Consider the following 24,057-nt stretch of genomic DNA (forward strand, 5'->3'; position numbering starts at 1 on the left):
TAAGAATTGACCTTCAGGATACATGGGATTGATTCTTTACCACCATCCTCATGGTAATTAGCTTTGTATGGCTCTGCTCTGAATTATAAGTGAGTCGTATAGAGACTGTAGTCACACAAGAACGCTCAGACCTTCAAGGTTTACGGTTCAGAAAGGCAACAGTGGCTCCACAGGGATTAGAGATGTGCATGGTTCCAAGTTGAAAGGCTAAAATGCAGCATCAGCATACAGGAGTGAATGAGTAAGAGGTCCCCATTTGAACCATTTCGATTAGAGCTATAATGGTTTAAAACACGCAGAAAAACAGAGCATTAATTTCTTGTTTGGCAATGAAAATTTGTGGTCCAACTGATTGCTTGTTTAGATAATTAATGGCAGAGCTTCACATGTCATTTACATTTATTCCTACTGAGAGAAAAGCCAATGGTTTGAAAGGCTGGGAAATATTTTTAGCACCAGCCGCCTTTTTCTCAGGTGGTATGGCCAGGTCAGCGTTTTGATTTGAAGTGGGAGTGTGCAAAACTGAACCAAATTTACCCGGCAGCATGTTAAACCATGTGTAAAATCCTCACGATGGGCTTAGAAAACGATCCCTGGCTGGAGCCGCTGCCTCCCTCCCCCCCACCTCTGTCTTTAGGGATGGTCACACTCATTTCTGTGCACCACTCACAGGAACCTTTGAAGGAAGAGGGATGTCTAGGAGCCCATTAACCTCCCCTGTGCTTCAGCACTGATTCCTGACACACACCCAGACACCAGGTCATAACCTCTGGGAAAGCAACCGCCTTTTCACACAACATGGGCTAGGTCTTTCTTTTTGTTACTGCCCACCATCCTTTTTATTTTATTTTACCGCATTTTCCACAAGTCATAGACAGACACTTGGTGTGTGCTGTAAAATTTTCAAAGTGATAATAAGTGTCAATTTTTTTTTGCAGTGACACTTATTTGGAGTTGTTTAGTGTAGACTGCAGGCTCATGTTTGTCTGCTCATAAAGCTGTTGTAGCTCAGGGGCGGTGTGTTCAAACTGTCTAAAAGTGTTAAATTAACTGCTAGCTGTGGGCATATTTTTAATACAATGAATCACTGGCACAGTGACTTCTACACTCTGACAAGACTCACACTGACAATGCACATGGAGCATCATCTTGACTTATTTTTTTTTTTTTAGAGCTGAAGATTTGTGTTGCCCAGCCCAGGCTCCCTCTGACCCTTCCAGATCATATGATATTATAATGATGGGCCTCAACGATCGCTGTATTCCTGCAGTGGCCCATTGTCTCCGGATGGGTGCAAGGCGGGTAACCCTTAAAGCACACGGTGTAATTGTTTTGACAGTTTACCAGAGATCAGAACTATTTCTAGGTGTTCTCCATTGGTGAAGCGTCTTCATTAGTCAAAAAGCGTGGGCGGGACTCTTGCTCTCTGCAGCGAGTCAAAGAGAAAGGCAATAAAGGGAGGCAGGAGCTGCACTTTGCCGACGAGCATCTCTGCCGTCCTGCTTCACTACAGTAATCACTGCCTCCGGATCTGCGAGAGAAAAAAAAAACACACAGGGACTCCTCTGGAAAAAAAAAGGCAGAGTTCATCAATGTAACTCCGGTCAGTCCGAAACTGCACCGTTTACCTGGATAAGTCCATCCCGACGAGGAGAGAGAGAGAGAAAGGCACAGAGAGAGACAGAGAGAGAGAAAGAGAGGAAAAAGACTGAGACTGACCGAGTGGAGTGTCGACGTCAATATTGTGAAGGAAAAGAGAAGAATATGATTGTCCAGCAGCACTTCATCTTCATCCTATACAGCCTCTGTGCAAGCATCTTTAAAGGTGAGCGCTGGATGTTGCTACTGTGTATAGACGGGCGTGGTGTGCGGGGAAGGTGGTGGCTACTGTTTAAGTGGAAAGATCAAATGTGATCATGTCACATGTGAGTTGAAGTGTTCACCGCAAGAGAGAGTTGTGTTTCTTCCTTTCTTTCTTTTCCCCCCCTTCCTTTCACTGATGATGTGTGTTTGCGCAGCAGTTGTGTGGCCGGAGCACGGCTGCCGTTGTCTCTTGCTTGTCAGAGCCGACTGTGCTGGAATGCCTGGAAGTTGAATTGTGCGGCGCAACGAAAAGCAGAATGCGGCTGCACAAGTTTTTTTTTTTTTTTTTTTTCGTATCGGAGACAAGTTGGATGTTGCTCTCCCTTTGGTGTGAAGTGACAGATGAGACATCGGTGCTACTGCTGATGAGACGCCCGGAGTCGCCTCCCCGCGTGTGATCCGCTCCATCCCGCTAATGTCCCCCCTCCCCTGAAGCTGACACGGGAATGCACGAAAGGTTATACAGCAGCTGGTGGCGAGGCGTGCGTCCTGTTCTGTGGGAGACCGGTGTCATTGAGCGGATCGTTTTTAAGTCACACTGTCTTTGCGGGGCCTTGAACGTAATTTCACGCAGGACTTTGAATCGATGTTATTTTATTTGCAGAGGTGACTGCGTTTGAGTTGAGCTTTTGTCTCCAGCACTGTCAGTTAGCGCACTGGATTTAAGTGCAGGCAGAGCAGTGTGTGGCTGCGTGTGTGTGTGTGTGTGAGGACGCACTCTCCAGGAGGGTCGGTATGCATTACTGACCGTGCAAAGCCATGTAAGTCGCTCAATGAAAGTTAGGCTGTCAGGATCAGACGCAGGTGAGCCTGCATGTGTGATGGCTCTCTGCAGCCAGGCACCAGTGTCTCCTCATGAAAAAGTCCCTCAACTCCCCGCTGACTGTCCCGCTCTTGGACATGCTTGCGCAGCCACCGCCCTGTAGGCGACCAGTGCGCAGATATATAACTCTTACAGCGGCGGAGGGTGGAGGGGTGGGGTGCTGTAAAAAGCACAAACATACACGCACATAAATAAAAAAAAAAAATCCCCACCGATCCCAAACTTAATAAGATCTTGTCCCACAAGACATGAGGAGGAAGATGTTTTGGTCTCTGCTGATTTAGTGCACTAATAGCGAAGAGATACTTTAGTGCCATTGGCCTATCAGAGTGATCATTCCTATATGAGTTCATGTAAACTATTTCTGTTTTAGTATCAACACAGGGCCACCATGCATAAAGTCGGAGGCTCTATAAGCTTTGTTTGGTTTTCACATTGCACAATCACATTGGACATCAGCTGACTTCCATTTCAGTCTCAGATTTTTGTCAGGAACATCACCAGCAGTTACCACATTTCAAAGATTTTCAGTCCTAGTATCAGACTCAAGAAAAAAGGTTTCAGTGTACCTCAAATGTTAAGCACCGTACACCATCAGCCTGACTTCTCTGGAACTCACAAAACAACATCATATATTCTGTCGTCCTGGTGACAGTTGCTTTTGATGGCCAGTTTCCCACCTGCATATTTTCATCTCATTGTCCTGACTATAACTTGCTATGCCATTGGGTGGTGTAAATCCAGCTGTGACTTGACGGCACATCCAGCCACATCCACCTCACATCAGCCCCCTCAAGATATGGCCCCTGTGGAGACATTTAAATATCCATGCATGATGGTGCAGTTTTTAGGGCCCATTAGCTAAACATTGTGTTACATAACTTTTAATCTATTGCTGTTCTTTGGAAAGACTGTCATATCTTTTTATTATTATTATTATTTCCCACCGCCCAGACAGCCATTAGTGTCAGGCCGTTTCGGTATTGAATAGGAATGAGCTTTCAGATACATTGCTGAAATTTTGACCTCACCTGGTGTTGCAGGGGCCACTGTGAAAATATTTTTGCTGGTGCATTCAATGATAAGGAATTGTGTTGTATGTAAAGCAATACACAGTAGGAAGTAAAGTTGAAGTAAGTTGATATGAATACGAATTTCTGCATATTGCATTCATTGCAAGTCAGTTGTTTGGTGGTTTTCCAAACAGTCATTTCTTGCGCATTGCTACTGCTCATGTATGTCTGGCTGGATAACCCATCTCAGGTCTGTCTGGAGTGAATTGTTCTGAGGAATTGATCATGTATTAGAAATAAAAGATGCAAATCTGATATATGCAAAAAGTTAATTTGGAGTCTCACTTTCTAAGTCTAACATGGCTTATGTTCACAATGGACCACAACAACCACCCTCTTTATGTCTTTTAGAGGGCATTTCTACATTTTTGCATTATATTACTTTTTCAATAATTGACCATACCAAATGGCAGTGATTAAAAATGATTTTTTTTTTCTGGCCCAGAGTCCATCTCTAAATACTGTAACACGGCCAGCAAGGACTAGCGTATGGTTTTGTCGCTTTAAGACTAATTGGCATCAGTAACTAATGGTAATTGTGTTTGGAATAAAAATGGACAGCAGATAGCTGCTCCATTTTGCTACAAAGTTTGGGTCCATGACATCCTACCAGAGAGAACTGGGCCCAGAGAATTATTATTATTATAATTTTTTTGGTCATCATGGGCAAGAGCTGTGCTAAGTTAGTGCCCACTTCAAGGGCCACTTTAAATATTGATGCTAAGTGGCTGAACTTTAGATACATGAACTAGGGGCACTCAAAACAAATGTCTGTGTACATAAGAAATGAAACCACTTTATAGAAGGAGCAAACAGTCAAACAACAAATGAAACAAATAAAACTAGAAAGCCCTCAGAGAGCACACACACCAACAAGTGCCAAGTTTGCCCAGTGCTCCAACGGTCAGAATTTTTTTAACTCGCTGTTTTCTTCCTAAACACATGGACGTGGGCAATTATTAGATGCGTGTGTCAGACTTTTTTCATTCAAGTAAGATCAGTGTTTTGTGGCAAAAATTCAAAGTCTTCTTAACACTCTTGCGACCTCAATTAATTGCTCATCACATGTTTTTAGCAATTTGTTTACCTTTTTTTCAACGTCGAAGCAAACTCTGTACAAGGCCTAGAAACAAATGGTTTCCGCAATGTGATTGAATTTCCAACATGCTTCTCGAAAAAACTGCAAGTTTCTTCCAACGTTTCGTTAGTTAGCACGAAAGAGAAGAAGAGAGCCCAGCTTCTCCAAAAGTAGAGCTCTCGCTCTAGTTTCAGAGAAAAACGCACTTTTGGGTTAGGTGGCAATCCACACATTTTACTCGTACTCTGCAGTGTGACATGTCCCCTAAATGATTTATACGGGTAAATAAGTATTTGCATATATCTTAGTCCACTGAGGGGAGCTAACGTTATACAAATGGGTCAGATATAACTTGACGAGCGGCGTTGCCCACCGGTTGCAGGGGGGAGGTGCTGTTGTTGTATCTCAATCTCATCTCTGATCTGAGATCTTTGTGGGCTTCCCTCTTCTACATATAGGCTGTGTCTGTATCAATTTCAGACCTCAGATCAGAGATGAGATTTATGTTGTGTTCATATGAAGTCCGGCAGACGGCAAACTGGATGTCATGTTAGTGGAGGAGAGAATGACGTTAAAACTTGGGGGAGGCTGGCAAAAAAATACTGTCGACGGCAACGGCAATGCCATCCAGAATTAAAATATTTAAACTTTTGCCGTCTGCCATGACGTGTCCTCAACCGGATGTGACGTATGAGTATGTGGACATCACCATAGCAACATTGTGACGCGTTTTGCTGTCTTGCCGTCCCGTCCGACTCGGACCATTTGTTTGTTTTTGCTGTTCCGTCCAGCGGCATTTGCCATTTGACATCTGCCGGACTCCATGTGAATGAAGCATAAATCTCATCTCTGATCTGAGGTCTGAAATTGATAGGCTTCGCGATATATAGGCGAAGCTGCACATGTACTCCACGCTACACTGGTCATATCTGTCCTCCTAGCAGCCATGGTCGTCATGCAAGTCAACCAAAGCTATCCTTACTCAGACAAAACCAAGATTACACATTTTGTAAAAACCAAACCATCATGTTTTGATTGTAGTTTAAATCAGTTTTACATATCAGCGGACTACCATATTCACACATAAAGCACTTGAGAGTGTCTATTATCATAATCTGTATAAAAAAACCCTGATTGTGACGAGTTTTCTCGTCAATGTTTGCCAACGTTCGTCCATGCAATGACGAGAAAATGTGTCAATGGTTAATATCATGTTACCTAACAGACAAACAAACCAACCAACAAATGAGACTAAAAATATACAGTATACCTCCGTAGGTAATAAGGTGCATACATCTTCCGTGTGATCACAGCCTAATCGACAGTTAAATTGCAGCGTGCCACATCACACACTGCAGTGATATTGTAGACAAGACTCCAGCCTCAGCAGCTTTGTTCATGCTCCATAATGCTGAGAGTCATTTCATGCAGACTCATCCTTCTTAGCACAACTACATTATAGTATTTTGCTTAAATGCATTGCTGGACTCTTATCTATAGTCGCAGCTATGGAGTGCTACACTGCCTAAATGTTTAATATGCTGTAGTGACAGAGTAGATGAATTCTTATGGAGAGTTACTGTACATCTATTGTCTCTTTCCAACTGTATGCCCGGCTTGTGCTTGTAGTCTGAGTATGAGGTCTTGATGTCCCATATGTGCATCAGTGGGAAGGTACGTCCCTCTGAGGTGTTAGTGTGTCACCACACCAGAGTCATCACAACATATATTCCACCAAATAGAGCCAATGCAGACACCTTACAGACTTGTCAGAACCAGTTAACAGGTAAGGTGTTCAGGCCGGCTAGCAATGCTAATTAGCCATGTGGCACGGCTATACTTAGTTCCTTTGCAGACCTGTGGGCTGGTAATGTCACTGATGTGAGTTTTGTGATCCGTGTGTTTCTTTGTGGGCCACAGCTTCTCCATTTTGGGCTGACATTCCTTCTGCTAAAATGTTTCATCACTTTCCTTCTTACCGAGCCCAAAAAGCTCCCATACCGCCAGGGGAACTTTTTCTTTTGTTTGAGCATGGAGCCTTTCATCATTTTCTTATCTCGTCAGACATTTTGGCAAGAACAACCTGCAGGTGACATTTGAGTATTGGTGTGTGTTTGACCATAACGTGTGGGGGCAGTAATGAGGGCAAAGCAGAGAATAAATGAAAGTGGCTCTTTTTTTCTCTCCAGTATTTAATCTGCTATCCAAACCAAAGACATCAAAACTATAGAAGACAAAAGGAGACAAGGTTGTGGATGAATAATTCCTTCATAATGTAAATGGAAAGTTTCTTCTGTGATTGTGGAGGGAAATGAGGCTAGTCATTAAAAATGCAAACATGTCTTGCACAATGTTTGATATTTCTTTTAAATATTGGCCTAAGCCAATAGGAAAATGCCTCCACTGTGAGTGCCTAACTGGAAGTTGTGAACCTAATTGTGAATAGTAGGACAGAATGCCCAGCCCATGGAAATGCATGAGATAAATGGTCATCCGAACATTATAGAGTCGTTATTGAAAAGTACAACAATCATTCAGATGAGAAAATGTGTCATTGTTACTCTACATTTGAAAGCCCAGTGTATAAACTGTTGATCCTTTGGGCCTTATTTATATTCCCAAAGTAATTTAATGTCTGCAACAACATTTTGTCGATTAACAATTGTTTATAAATCAGTAATGACATTTCTGTGTCAATACTGCAGTGTATTCATTTGCATCCATTTGCAGTAAGGCACTATTTTAAACATGGATGTGCCTACATTACGATCCAAAACGCTTTCAGAATAAAAAAATCATGTTATACACAATACATGCATACATATTAACACACACATTGCATATTACTGAGTGCTTAGAATTATTTAAAAAAATGTTTTTTCATTTGCATTCATCAGGATGGAAATTTCATCAAATAAGCAAGATAAATGGAATTTGAATTTGATTTCTGGTCTGTATGCATTTGGTTATGACTCTGTGTATTCTGTCACAAAATTCAATCAGCATGTACCCGGCGACAAAATTAAACGCTGCAGAATTTCAGTGGATCAGGATTAAAGTAATCAAGTATCAAGGGCAGAATCCAAGTGGCCTATTAGGGAATTCACAGAGGAGTCACTATATCTATATATACCATTAAATTCCATCAGATTCCAGCAGCAGCTTTCCATAGACTCGATTTGTCATTTTGAGTGTACTATAGGATGGCAGTTGGTACACCACTTCTCAGTTCTCTTATGTGAAAATGGACTTCTGTTTCAGCTCGGATCTGGGTGTGTTGAAAACCTCCTGAAATGATAATACACATCGGACCCGAGCGAAAGTGAACCCCAAAATGTCACATATTTTGAGACACGAGGAACCTGTGAGATGTGTGCACGGGCACATCTCCTGTGGGTTGGAATAATCATGCATGAGGAATAAGCTGGCTGAGCTGAAGGCGAGCTATGGCAGAGGAAGGTGGTTTACATTCAAGGATACCCATTTCCCACTGCTGAGGGTTAGCTTATCCCTGCAGAACGTCTCCCAGCTGCCAAGTGCTGGCTCCGGAGCAGTGCTGTATACTACTGCAAATGAATAATCCAGTAAAGGGGACAAATGTGCTCCAAAAGAGCCATTGGTGCCCCGCTTGCTTTTTGTTGACAGATATACATCTGTAGGGATAAGCCTCAAGCCAGAAGCAAATGTGCTCAGACAAGTGGGGGAACGGGCTTAAAGATTAGCTGCTTGCTGCCCCAACCACGCCGCGTGCTGTCAGTCTCCCTTCGCCATGCTCTTTGTCATGGCCCTTGTACGCGCTATGCCCTCTCAGAGTGGGTATAAGCTTAGCAATGAAGCTGATGGACTGTAAGGGAAATTACACCATTTAAAGATTATTTTGACCCGTATTTGATTGAAATGGGTTAAGAGATTTTTCTCCTTGCCAAAAAACCTGTGTCAAGATCCTCACGATAAGTTTAATGCCACAATTGGTCATGCTGAAAAGTGGTTAAAGCAGTCCTCACATCAAGCTCTGGCACCTGAAGAGGCACCTGTGTTCTAACATCTCACAGGTGGAAATCTGCCATAAATCAGCATTTTTCCTGTATTCCTATGATCTCAGACAGTTAAGTCAATATTTCTAAACAGGGCTGACTCACCGTCGAAGCTAAAACCCAGAGAGCCAAGTATTTCATTTCTCATGTCATCAAGCAGCAGCAAGCTCCACCATTTACAACACGCGGAGAGCTGCTGCATGTGTCGACTTTTATACCTGCAGGAGACGGACTTCATAGTGGGGATAGAATTTCATATTATCATTTGCAGCCATATTGATCCAAAGCACCGGGGAATGCCGGCTTGATTGTTGGAGTAAAATAACTGGAGATTTGTAATGCAGGGAACATTTATTTTAGAACACTGCAGTGACACTTCTCGTGTTGCATCTTGAGTAAACCACAGCTCGATTGTATGAGGGGAAGAAAGAGGGGGAAAAAAAGAGCCAAACCTACTGAAATAAAGTCAATCAATCAACACTGGTTGTGTTAAAATAATCTGATTTATAGTGATGAGGAAACATTCCTCAGTAATCACAAAATAATATACTGGTCTCCCCTAAACGTTAGGTATCTGGGGTACCTGCTGGGGTGACTTAGCTGGAGCTCCAGATTTAATTTGTTACATTGTTTCACTGCACACCAAACCGACACTCTCACTTGGCACTCCTTTTCATCTGAGGTTTATAAATGACAAAGATTTACTTTCTGTTAACCCTGCAAACATATTGGTGAATTATTGCAGCCATTCCTCATTGCGCCTTACAGCTCACTGTATTTGTCAAACAAACAATAGAAAATGGAAAATGAATAAGTACATTTTCAGATTGCAGCAGAAACTGGAGGGAACTAAAGCTTGAAAATAACTGTACTAACCCCCATTGGCTGCACTTCTTTTATGTACAATGTTCAATTTAAAACAATGGGACACTAGGACTGGCTTTGTTTACTCTGTCTACTGAAAGCTGATGTGTTTATATGTTAATACTGCAGCATTTCCACTATTGCTGTATGTGTAATGGAGTCCACCATTACAGGGTTAATGGTCCTCAACATGAAACAATGGACTGCAAGGAATCAATAGAATTGATCCACCTTGCCTATACTGTACACATATATAAGAAAAGAAAACCTAGGGATTGACCTAAACCTTATTTCAACCTTAATCTGTCTACGATTGAATAAAGAACATTTCTCATTGAAGTTTGGATGAATGAGATTCGGCTGTGTCTGTTGCAAAGGTGTGAGGCATCTGTTCTGTGAGAGGTTTATGCATTCCCTACATTTTTGTATTGTGCCCGAAATGAAGCCTATACTTCATTTTATGCCCGTTTGCAGTGTTGACCTTTACCAATCTCTCTTGGCCCTCATCTCTGTTGAAGTGGGCTTTGTGCCCGACTATGGATGAGCCTCTGAATCTCATTTAGCCTGTGTGATGATCTCCCTTTTCTCCTCCTGCTGCAGTCTACATGGACAAAGTTAATATTTTTTGTTCAGGAATGACAATCATACACCATTCCATGACCTAGCCAGCATGTAATTTGTTTTCTTCATTTTTATTTTTTTCAGAGCAGATGTTGTATCATGCAGAAGTTGTCACCTTTGTTTTTAGTTTTTTTTGTCTGTTCAAAAAGCTTTTCAGACTGTTATCACAGAAGCGGAAGATATTGTCAGAGGGCCGGTGCTACCTCTGCAAGGGAAATACCTAAGTGCAGTGAAGAGAGGCTGAGTGCACAATATTAACATGAAATATTGGGAGCGTCATTATGTGGTTGCCATAATAGATGTCTTTTCTGCTTCTGCTGTGCATGTTTGGGAGGCTTCCAAAAGAGTGATTGACTATCTGAGGTATCGCAGTGCAACCAAACACCTGGCAGCCCGACCTGAGGTGACCAGGCTTGTTTTGAGTTATGTCAGGATCTTTTGCCAATGCACAAACAAAGCCGCAATAAGGACAATAAACCGGGCAGCCTTTGTTTAGTGTTGTATACATTTTATATGATGATTGGCATGTGTGTGAAGTTCCTGTCTGTGGTTTACTTTGTGTAAAGCTTCAGAATGTAGGAGCAGAAATCCTCAAAAGAGGAGGCAGCTTTTGCCGAGCTTTGGAAAATGGGGCTTTTTAGCATTCAGAGGTTGCTGCATATTGAAGAGCTAAATGTTGCTGTTTTAAAATTTAAGTGATTGTTGTGATGATATTAGTTCATTAGCTGTAATGTGTTCCACTTTATTGTGGCATGAACTAATATGACTAATCAATTCAGCTCTGATTTTAATTGTAGGCACTTTGCTTTCCAATGTCTCATGGAAAATTAAGTGTAGACCCCACCACCACCCCCTCCCCAACACAAAGGGGCTTCACAAAGAATTCACACCTCTTCCCTCTTTGCCCACTTTACTGTGCAGTTAATTGTAAATGGATAAAATTGCCACTTTGCAAATTAGTCTACATTCTACATAGAATGACAAGGTGAGGACATGTTTTTCGGAATGCATAAACAATCTCCTAGTTAACAAAAGTATTCAGAGCCTTATTTCAGAGCTGTGTTGATGTCCAGCTTGGTACAGCCAAAGCCCTGACTTGAACCCAATAGAACATCTGTGGAGAGACCTGAAGACTGCGGTTCAGACACTTTGATTTCCAATCTGATGAGGCTTGAGAGGATCTGGCAAGAAGACAGGGATAAAGTGCCCAAATCCAGGTGTGCAAAGCTTTTATGGACATACCAAAGAAGACCCAAAGCTGTAATTGCTGCCAGAGGGTCTTCTACAAAGTACTGAATTCAGTAAAAGTCTGAGGCTACGTTTACACGGAAATGATCTGAACAGAGAACACAAAAGTGGCATTGCGTTCTTACTTTTTATTCTGCATTTTGATGAGCGTTTTTGGCGTGGAAATCTGCGTGCATACTGTGATGCAAAGGTCTTTGGAATTCAATGTTGCATGCCAGGCGCCTAGGTGGCAGTGTGCCACACAACACCACCAAGTCCGCACGCCTGTGTACACATAGATACATAAGAAGACTAGATGACTCACCCACCGCTGCTGCCCAATGACACGGCGTAGCTACACGCCGGCCATCTTGGGACGGGCAACTCTCTCCCTTAGAGCATTAAAGCAGAAGTTAAGCGATCCGGTCGTTTTGGCTAACTTCTTGTCAGCCGATGGAGTTAGCAGTCCCCGCCCTCGACATGGATCTATTGGTCCTCATCCCTACGTCACCACATTCACGCGCATCCCTTGGCTGCACACACAGCCCTTCATGCAGAGTGACTGACAGACCCGTGTTTCGGACCAAACACTCTATGTAAGTGATTGCTGTCGGAAGTTATAATTTTTTAAGACTTATATTAACACAAATATTCCGCTTACTTCTGCTTTAAGCCTATGGTGCATGTTCTGCTATAATGACCAGAACCTGCTCAGTTTTTGTCCGATTTCCAAACGTTTTGATTTTGTATGAACGTTTATGCAGTTATGATGCAGCATACTTAAAATCACAGAGAATTTTAATCATGTACTTAAAAAAAAAAAAAAGTAACATTATAATAACGTTATGCAAATAGTTAAAGTAATAGCTACTGATTAATTTTTACAGAGTTATGAATAGTTTGTAGCAATCGGAGTGTTTTCACCCTTTACAAGGGGACGCAACGGAGCGTTCTTAAGATTTCCACTCACTTTTTGGCATTTTCAAGCCCCCAATATATTGCCGTTTTCATCCGTGAGCGTTGTCATGTAAACAGGGCCTGAATATTTTTTGTAAATGACAGTTTTTTTTAGATTTTAGATTAATGTTTAGAAAACGTATTTTCACCCTGTCATAATGGGTTATTGAGTGTAGATTGATGGACAAATATTGCGATTTTATCCATTCAAATTAAAATCTATAGTGCAAGGATGCAAAAATAGCCACTTAAGCCAGACTATTTCAAATGTAACCAATACAGCAGTTGTAAGTGCATCTGAAATAACCGTGTCCACTCTACTTTGAGGTTTTAAATGTTTCTATTTTTATGTATCAGTGCAGAAATTCCATCAGTCTCACACAGTAGGATTTTGTATCACTGGGCTGCTGAGCTCATAATGTCCCTTCAGTCAGGCTGGACATCTGAGCTCAAGATAAAGGGGACTCTGTTGCACTATCTTTGGAAATTTGATAGCTGGCTGGAATAAGTCATGCATTTTCAAAGATCTGTAAGCAGCAAATCACGTCAAATGCAGTTATTTATTCCAGGACAATGTTTTGCGTTTTATGGTTTTGATATGCTTTGTGCACAATGACAAATTAAACTGCCCTGAAAATAAATAAAAACAATGAACAGACAGACCTGCTAAAAACTGATTGTTGACTCGTGAGAAAGGTTCATAACCATCTATCAGAGCACAAATGAAAACCATTTATGTACTGAGCTCGCTCAATCCGTCTCAGGGTCTCCGGGAGCTGCAGACAACTCCAGCATACATTTTGCAGAATGGAAGTGGGGGCACCGGGCACATCACCTGTCCATCACAGAGGCCGTCATACACAGACAAAAACATCCAGTGACATAGTGACTCCAGTCCATTTCAGCCATTTGTGTCCCTACATTTGTGTGGCAAACCACAACAACTCAGGGGAAACATGTCAACTTAAAGAGCACACACTGTAAAACTTAACAAAAATGAGGTTAATTAAAAATATCTTGAAGTCTGGCAGTATTTCACAGAATTTCATGACATTTTCCCATGTGCTTTTGGTTTTAGTCTACTCCCCAGTGTTGTTATCACTGCCATATGAGTAAAGCAGCTGTTTATGCGCCTAAGAGCACTTTGAAAAAAAAAAAAATGCACCAGTCCAACCTGTTTATTTTCCTACAGCAATTAAATTTGACAATTTTATTGAGCAAACTTGCTCGTAGTTACCAGTAGACTAATTCCCGCTGCATACACTGTCTGCAGGCAGCAGAACACGCAACCGAGTCTTCAGTTCATCTTCACAGTCGCACTAGTAGACTCAGCTCCTGACAGCTTCTAAGAAAAGTTCAGTGCTGCATCCATGACTAATGTTTTGCATTGCATTATCTTTGGCGTTAGAACAAAGCAGCATCCTACACATGAAACATGGCCACTCTGCCCATTCTGCTGTTCTAGCCACATATAGAATTTACTGTATGTAGCTGTACTAAAGCCTATTTATCATAAACACATCCATATCATGGCATGTAGCCCATATATAATGACTGAAAAAAGTCAATATGCACCATGTTAACATTTGCAAATGACTACCCAGTGCATTATGTCCACTATAATTAAAGTATCTGCTGTACTCACTGGAAGTCAGTGACATTAGTGCTCAAGGTTCTTAATATAGAAATGAGCAACAGTTTTACTGGATTTATTTTCACCCACTAGAGAAGAAATCCTGTTTTAAGAGATGCAATGCAAGAGCAGAAATATTTAAAATTCAGCTTCTGCTTCAATGTAACAACTGGAAAATTATTATTTTGTTCTCCAACCCTGCTTGAGTGAGATGCCTTCCCAAAAAACCTAACTTTGGAATAAAGACACAAAAAGCACAAACTTAAGCTCATGCATGTTTATACCCTTTTATTGACTTCCTCTTTAAAGGCTTCCCACGGGTCTATAAAGCTGGAGTGTAGATACTGAACGCAGGCATATTTGCAAGTGAAGGTGGGGGATAAAAGCATTGAAACTCATGTCCTCATAAAGAGGGATCAGCAGTCTGAACGGGAGCTGCATACCGATGCAAGAGATGCCAATGCTCGGAGCCAGGGAGCATGCTTTGCTGGGGGAAAAAAAGAAAAAAAAAGCCTTAAAGCTGCTAAGCTGAGAGCAAGACAGGGGAAGGAAGAGAAGGTGTGAAACAGGAAGGCACACAAACTGTAAAAACCAGAGAGAAGAGCCATAGTGTAATGCAAGATACATCTGCCATTTCCTTCACCTGTTACTACTAAGAGACATAAAAGAGGTTATTGCAGTTTAAAATAAAGGTTAAACCATTTCATGAAGGAAAACACAGCTCAGACATTTCACAGATTTATCTTGGATCCAGTCGGTTTGGTGGGTATAAAAAAATGAAAAGACAGATTATTAAATAATTTTCTTTTATATACTTTACAGTTGTGATTAAAGAAAGCTTAGGATTTGGGAAATGAAGCATTAATCCAAGTTTCGGCGAGTTCTCCATGTTCAGTGGAGCATTACAGTTAGAACAGACAGGTGACCTCCTCTTCAAAGAGAACACATTACAGTAGGAGTTGCCTTTATGGAAAAATGTTTCACCACCTGCTGACTGCTGCATGAGCGTGACATTCTGAGGATGTGTTCACACACATCATGTTTTGAGTTTATTCTAACCCTCTAGCGTTATTATTTTAGTCTGGGGTTTTTTTGGCAGGCATGAACCTCAGGTGTGCAAGTCAGCAAGTCAAGTAATCACTCTGAGAGCAAACATATAGTCACCAACATACAGAGTGATATCTGACATCCTTTCATCCATTCATGGCCTGTGCCAGGACTAATTTGGCACAGTTTGTGTCCTCAGTAAAGTCAGAGTAAAAAAAACAGACACTTCATATGATTGGCTCTAGATGGGGTGGGGATGAGAGATTAGCCAATCATATTACGCCAAGTGTGAGTTGGCTGAAGTGTAGCTCTGGAGCGAGGGAGGGGACCTGGCAGTAAAAATACATATTTAATTGGAGTAATATAAGCACCATGAATATGGAAAAGGTGGTGCTGTGAAAAAGATATTTACAGGTAAGAGGAGTAGTCAGAGAGCTAGAGACGTTGATCTCCTTATGGAGACTTATTGGTGTTCACGAGGGACTTACATTGAATCAGTCGGCATCTTTAGCTAACATTGTGTCATTTTGTCGGAGTGACACAAATTATTTTACATGGGAGTTTAACCATGTGCAGAATGTGAGTGTTGTCTACTTGGTAAGTGATTCATTGCTGTATTTTATCACTAGTGTGTGGGTAAAAAAAAGAAAAAAGCCAAGTTGGAAAACCAGTTGGTGTTCGCAGTTTTGGAACAGCAAAGACAACAACCATATGTGCAGGGTAACAATAGCCTGCAGGAGGTCTGGGCAAGAAGAGGAGTCTTAACAAACTTTTCACCAATTTAGCTTTTATTGTTCTAGATTTCTCAAAGCAGACACAAGACTGGGGACTAATGTCTGGAACATTTTACTAGAATTTTAGTTTCACCTTAAATGATACAAAACTATGGAGTTTATTCCCCCGTGCAGGAGCCTAAACATAATGATACACGTTGCTCTGTAATAAAGAATAGAGTGTGTTGTTGAGTTTAATTTATAATGGCCACTTAAGTTAAAGTATACACCCTGTGCAGTTTGGCTAATTCAATTAATTGCATGCTTTCTCTGAGAGTTGGCATGTGTTAAGTATACCTGCTGATGTTTCAACAATTGTTGGGCTTTTAAGTAAATGCTTTGATTGAATTTTACCATTAAGGGGCTGCTTTGCTGTATAATTGTTCAACAGGCAATTATCACCAGTGTGTCATAAGGTGTTAATTTAAAACAGGGTCACTGACCTTGTAGTGTGATTATCTAAATCAATAACTGCGGGTCTACTTATTACTTTTTTTTGCATTTATGTTTTCAGTGACAGTGAGCAAAACTTGAATTCCACAAACCTTAAAACCCAAGGCAATAAGAGGATTAAAGGAAAGAGCAACCCAATTTCTAACGTGCGTGATGTAATTTAGTTTAGTTTATTTATTTATTTATTTATTTATTTCATTCACCTATCGAGCATAAAAACGAAAAATAAAATAAACAATGACAATACTCTAACTCTTGAATGAAAGGGGGCAGAAAGAAGCAAACTTATATTGTCTACCCCTTGTTACAAAGAATTAATTCACAAATTAGATAGTACCTACATCCTTTTGATGATAATAAAAACCTTATTGTACTTGTCTCCACATAGTTTTACACATTAATTAAAACACCTTTTCTTTCTCAGTGACGGTTTTGAAAATTATTTCAAAAAGTGTAATTCAGTCTTAGTCCCAGGGGTGTCATATGTGCAGCAAAGACAAAAGTGACGTTGAGACGGTGGATCAGACAAGCATTGACAGTTATCACGTGCAGATTACTTTTTCTTTTTTATTAATTACTAGTATAGATTAAGATGAAAACAAATTCCTCAAAAACCCAGTTTAGAATAGAGAAAAGTGGGGAAGCTAGAATCAGAGACTAGTCAGGGATGGGAATCACCAGAAGCCCCCTGGCACAATATTATGACAAATATGATATTATTGCAATTATAAATATTTTGTGATTTTGTTTTATGATATACGGTGATACATTGTGATTTAATACCAATTGCTTTTGTCAACATCTATTTAAGGCCCCTGTACGGAGCTTTTAACTGGATACGCAAAAGTCTCTGGTTTCTGCTGATGTGTCTTACCTACAACAGAAATAGCGTATCTTCACACTGATGGGCTCATTTGCTAAGTAGTCTAATTCTATACCTCTGGAAGGCATGGTCGGGTCGGACCACTGACAAAACGATACCAATAGATACGTTATGCTGCTAAAAGAAAAAAAAAAGCAAGTCCTGTCTTCTTTCCGACGTTTCCAAAACAAATTTACATGCTCCGGCCAGACAAACGTCTTCATGACAGTGGGAAATGCAGTCTTCATTCCGCCGCTTTCGTCCACAGGGGCCGCCAAAATCAACACTAAATGAAAAGTCTGTACAGGGGCTTTAATGTAATAAAATAAAGTTCTCAGTCTGATCATATCATTGAAACCATTTTATTCTTACAAAGTTGGACTGTCTGACTGACTAACACAGTCATAAAAAATGTTTAAGCATATTATTAATAAAATCTTAAATTCCATCCATCCATCCTTTATACTGCTGGTCGCTGGTCTATCTCAGGGCTGACATAAAGACCCAACACGCTCACATTCACACATAGGGGCAATTTAGAATCTCCAATAAATCCACCCTACTGTGCATGTGTTTGGACAAACTCCACCCAGAAAGGCCCCAAGAACCTTCCTGCTGCCATTGTGCTTCCCACTAGATCGATACTAATGCATTGATAGAAAATCGCCATGCATTGATACATTTGATCTCTTAAATATAAAAAATGGTATTGGGAACAGGAAACAGCGGGACAATAAGTGGAGCAGGTACTAGTTTTGTTGTTGTGAACTTTGAGCCCAGTAAGAGTTCTGCCTTGTCCGTAGTCAGCTCCTATCTGTTAGAAATACCACAGTAAAGATGTACTATTTTGGATTGTGCTGCTGAAATAGCAGGATATAAAGCCAGGATGGACTCTACAATAAGCTTTTATAATGGCCAGTCTGGGCAGACCCTGCCTTTTGTGGGCTCAGAGATGATTACACATTTAGTATCCTCCAGTACTGGTGGAGTGTGAGGACATCCGGTGTACCAGGTGACCTTAACTACTGGAGCTGTAGCATCCCCCAGATAATGACCACTCTGAACCCCAGGAGCAGGCCTCATCACCCCATAAATACAGGGACCATATGGACTCGCTGTGGAAAGCTGCCGACAGTCACTTTTCAAATGGACGCATACTTGTAGGCGGCTTTTGTGCTGAGGGGAAAAAAAAAAAGAAGAAAAAAAGACTTGGTTGGCATTTTCACAGGTTCATGAAGACTATGTTTTGTGGAGGCTGTGGTCCAGTTACACTGGCCAAAGGGCAGATGTCTCTAAAAGTGTAATGCAATTTTTTTTCAGTGGATGTCTCAACCGGAAGAAAACGATATGGTCAGATATACTGATGGAATTTATGGTTGTGCGAGATTGCTTGTCAGTGTTTAAGTGCCATGTTTTTGGCAAATTGTTGCTTTTGTATAGAAGTGTCTGTGAAGTTATAAAACAGAAAACTGACTTGACTTCCGTTTGCCAACACAGTATATTCACCTAAAATCATAATTTAAACATATTGCTTGTGAGAAAAGAGGGAATCTAAAAGGGTATGTGCCAATGAAGGGGTCCACATTATAGTATATGGAGTTTTCTTGTATCCATGATTGAATCCATGCTGAACAATCACAGTGAGTGATTAACTAGTAGTACAACCCAATCCAAGGAGCATTGTAATGTTTTACTCTAATGAAATTAGGTTTAGTTTGGCAGAACTTTAATTTAGTAGTAAATCACAATGGCCGTTAATACCAAATACCAGTATTCATGAAAGAAAATAGAGTAATCGATTAATGACAAATAATGATGAGGTACTGAAGTGTTCTCACCATCACCCCCCCAAAATAATAAACTAAACAAGAGGCATTCAACAGGGGGTCCGTGACCCCTAGGGGGTCGTGGAATTTTAGTGGAATAGCTTAGTATTGAATGCATACAGTAATAACAAGTTTTGTTTATGAATGGTACTGGGCCCAATTTAATATAATACACATTTTTTAATATAGTAGGGTTCCCTGCTCCATCTCTCTGTCAGTTTGGGGGTCCTTGGCCTGAAAAACGTTGAAGACCCCTGAACTAAACAAAAGGAGACAAATGTGTAAATTACAGTTTATAGTTTTATTTGTTTTGCTGTTGTTTAAAAAAAATCCCAGTAATATATATATATATATTTTTTTACAAATATCCAATGCAGTATAAACCACACGTAGAACGTAGCTGGGTGAATGATCTCGAGACAGACAGTGTGCATGTATGTGTGTGTCGTAGTCCAGTCATGAGTGAGTAACCTGGACAAACATCACAGCAGCTGCAGTCAAGCTTACATTATTGATGTTGCCTTAAGCTCAGCTGAACATAATGCAAACTGGATGCAACAACATGCTACAACTAAACTCTCCCAACCTTCTAACACGTGATCTGGGATTGTCTACTGTACCTTATTTGTGCTAGTCTTGTCACTTGGCCGAACACCACCCAATCTAAGTTTACGTTGAAGTAGCTATTGATGAATGTATTCATTCATGTGGCATATTCTACACATCATTTTCACATACACACGCTAGCAGCTTAAAGCCAGCGTGAAAGCTCACATGAACTCTGATTTGGATATGTTATCTGGATACTGGCATTTGATTATGGGGCTTTGCGTTTTACTTCTGGTTCAGTGTTTTTCTTATCTTGATTTAACCAGTGTTGAGATTGAGATCTACTGTATATATGCAAATAATGTAGGTGGAACTACGTGATGGTAAACAAGCCTGGTCTTTTCCAGGTCAAGTAAAATGATACTGCCACTATATGGGCTCTACTTATTTTTCCATTTCAGAAACATGTCATCTGTACCATTTTGTATGGCCTCATTGAGAAAACATGTTGTTGTTAGGTGGATTAACAATAGGATCTAATATTATATAAACATGCCTCCGTCCCTTAAAGAGGCAACAGAGGTCAACCTTTTAATGTGCACAGTATATGTGATGCTGATCATCAGTATTTTCACAATGACCACACACGGACTAAAACACTGTGCAGCTCAGCTCTGTTTCATTCCATATCTTTAATGTATCTAGAAACAAGAAAAACAGAAAACAATACGTTTCAGTCCTGGCCTTCATCAGAAGAAAAAAAAGTAATAATGTGCACAGTGCAAGTATAACTGATGATACTTGTAATTGTGTCTGACTTTAAACTGATCTCTGTGCTCTACTTTTCTCAGTCTCAAAACACAATCAGTGAAACACAATCAGGATATTTTAAGATATTCTTCCCTCGCACTTCACTGGGCTGATCCTGAATTACCTGCACTCTTGCCAATGGCAACGCAGGAGCAGTAATAGGAAATATGGGTTTTCAAGATATTCTTAGCTCTACAAAGACCTTGTCAACATTTATCCCAGATTGACAGGCTCCAGTGGGGATTTTCACATTCAGTAGTAACACTGAAACTATACACCACCGTCGTTTCCCCACTACAAAGCCAGAGTTAAGACAGAAAATAGTGTAAGGATAATAAATCATGATCAGTTGCTTATGCTTTAACTAAGAACTATGGGATTATTACAAGCTTTTTCACAATCCTTGTCAGTCATATTGCCAGTAATACATGTCCATTTCATTGCTTTACTTTCTCTCTTATGATTTTGGGTTGACATCTTGGGTCGGTAGTTTGAGGTACAAAGCAAACTAATGACAAATTACAGTAAATCAACCACAAGTCCATAAAAATGGGAAATGGGAAGATGACTAAGAGGTTTTTTCACATTAAATTAAAACATTGTATGCTTAACAGATTGCTTCTTCGACAATCTGTATATTCATAGTATGTATTAATACATAATACATTCTCATCAGTATGCATATCATTTTCACACTTTGACTGAAATCATTGACAGTCAATCTGTTAAAGGATATGCTATGACTGGTGTAGTAGTGATGTCATGATACCAGGTATTTGGTCGTTGATACTAATATGAAGGAAAATCCATGAACACACACTCAACAGTCTGAATGGTTGAGAACCAGTAATGACAGTAGCCTGCAAATGTTAGCCTGAATGTTGCTACAACAGATGGCAGTCACAATTCACAAACAATAGCAGTAACATTTCAGGCTATGAAGGCATATGACATGTTAATATAAAGTTAACAACTGAACTCTGTCTACACATCTGTCTTGTGCTGCTTTGAGGCTTTTACTCCTTTCATTTGAAGTGCTCTGGCTTCTGGTGTCCTTGAACTTGCTCCAATGCAAAATATCTCCATACAGCAGTCATGCTGTGTTTTTATTCCAAAGAAGTTGCTCCGGACCTGGTCCTGCACATGCACCTGCACTTGTATTGTTGTTGTTTATTGTACTGTACCTTGTGTTGTATCTTTTGCTCCATGTCAGACTAGAACACTTGTTGTCCCAGAAGAGTCACATGCCTATGGTACCTTCTTCTGCTATGGGAAAACAAGCACCGTCACATTTTCAGAATTTTGGCATTCAGTATCACATCTGATGACACCCCTGTGTTATAATGAATAGATAAAAGCTTTATGGAGGGTATGTTTTAATTGCAGGTTAAAAATTATAAACAAGCCACAAGGAGAAAATTCTGTTTTTATAATGTAATTTCTTTGAGGTTTTTTGTTCTCTGATTGCATTACAATACAGGCATGTGCCCACATGCAACATCACAACTCCATCGTACTGACCTCATCTTGCTTTTCACAGAGCACCCTGCTGTTTGATATACTTCATAATGATTATGTTTTGTCGGGAAACATTACATTTATTGCGTTAAAAGCACCTACTTGTGACCCGTAGTCTCCATTAGCAGGTTTGCTGCAAGGCCTCCATATTTTGGCCTTTTTAAGTTATTAATAGTCATCTAAGTATTTTCTTTAAGAGAGAAATAAGTTGATTTGTTATATGAATTAACAGAAACCATGGAAACAGCACTTGTCAAGAAGTCAAAGAGCACAGCTCTTAGAATTGTTTCCAATAATTGGCTTAATACTTCAACATCATAACATATCTCTCCAAAGAACAGCCGCAAGCACATATCTGCTGGAAATAACATACTATAGTTTAGATGAATTATTCACTGTTCAGTTATTTTGGACTTAATGATTTCTTACCTTCATATTATACTGACCCAATCAGCATTTTAATGAATACAGTAGATATACAATTGGTGTTGAGGTATAAATTATTTATATGCAGTATTTCAGTAATTGAAGATATGCTGTAAAGACTGGTTGGGCTGCTGATTTGCATTGAAATGAAATTTACTTTTAAGTAAACCTCTAATAGTCGAAAGGTTTGAATATACAATATGAAGAATGCAGATAGCTGATTATTGAAAAGCACAGAGCTGCAGCAAATCCTCAAAGATCATTCAGAATAGAGCGGATTAAAAATTACAAGTGTTTTTTCATTCTTTCATATTTTATGTGTAACATTAATTAAAGTGATGGTTGTTGGAACAGACAAAGTAGTTAAATTCATGGATTATTAAGTCATTGCTTTTTGGTGGTTCTTTCACCTTGAAAAATAGCTGTATGGGATGGACTGAAATCACAATAAATAACATGAAACCATAAATGTAAAGCCACACTGAAGTCGTGACTACTTTAACTTTTTTCAATTTAGGATTGACAAAATCTCTATCCAATGTCAATGTAATGCATGTAAATTAATTTCTTGTAAGTACAGTATGATCTCTAAATTTATACACCACACTGAGTTAAATGTAGCAGCAGTGGGTCTGCTGGGCGCTGGTTTGTGCATAATGATACCGCACTAGATTAATCACAACATGCCTCTCTGAATTTAGAGGCAAGCAGTCAACCTTTTCATTTACTACCATAACAATTTGTGCTATATATGATATTAATCAACACTTTAAGGTCCCGTCTCAGAAAAGATATAGTTGTCTTCTGAAAACACATAGTAAATTTGATATCTTTCCTGCACAGAGAGCGATAAATTATACACAACTATCCATTGTCTATTGGAGCAGTCTTATTCTGGTGTGAAGTTGTATTCTTTTTCCTATTTGCTATGAATTACTTGTAACAATCACTTTTAAATGAATTGAGACCAGGAGGCAGTGTTGCAGCCAGTCTACCCCTCCCATTTCATCTGAGCTGTTGACCTCTTAAAACCTGGAGAATGTCTCTGCACCTGGCCACTAAAGTTAAATAAATCAAAAATCAGGAGTAATTAATAAAAAAAACTACTAAAAATCAACAAAACCTAAAAACTAATTTAAACTCCTATTAGTCAGCAATTTCACAATAGATCATCACATCGTTTTATACTATATTACTGAATGTTGCTCTCAGCATGAACATGGTGTTAGATATTTATGGATGTCCCACCCCTATATTAAAGCAGAAGTTAGCGATCCGGTCGGTTTGGCTAATGCTGCGTTCTAGGCAGGCTTTTGAAACCGTAGATTACAGCTTCAAGTCACGACTTACGACTTTGTAGCGTTCCAGGCAACCCACTCGTGTTTTTCCGACCTGTTTTACCTGTGAAAGTGCACTATAACGGCCACTCGTAACTTCCAACCCGTGAACTCGTACCAGATCGAACTGGTACGACTTCACAGGTCGGAAAAACACGAGTTACGGGCTGCCTTGAACGCACCTAACGTCCCGCCCTCGTCATGGATCTATTGGTCCTCGTCCCTACGTCACCACATTCAGGCGCATCCCTTGGCTGCACACACAGCCCTTCATGCCGTTCTC

The 24,057-nt window shown here is 40.3% G+C and overlaps 1 protein-coding gene across 1 annotated transcript in view; it reads left to right on the forward strand.

Annotated features, from left to right (window-relative positions):
- Positions 1-1,615: 1,615 nt before the first annotated feature.
- cadm2b (cell adhesion molecule 2b) overlaps positions 1,616-24,057 on the forward strand; it is a gene marked incomplete at its 3' end in the record, with an annotated part of 165,163 nt that continues 142,721 nt past the window's right edge. The window contains exon 1 of the mRNA XM_083984521.1: positions 1,616-1,825. Coding sequence (XP_083840647.1) covers positions 1,765-1,825 — 61 coding nt within the window. The 5' untranslated portion in view covers positions 1,616-1,764. The remainder of the gene's footprint in view (positions 1,826-24,057) is intronic.

The sequence above is a fragment of the Trachurus trachurus genome, assembly GCF_905171665.1.
Source record: "Trachurus trachurus genome assembly, chromosome: 13".
Classification (NCBI taxonomy): domain Eukaryota; kingdom Metazoa; phylum Chordata; class Actinopteri; order Carangiformes; family Carangidae; genus Trachurus; species Trachurus trachurus.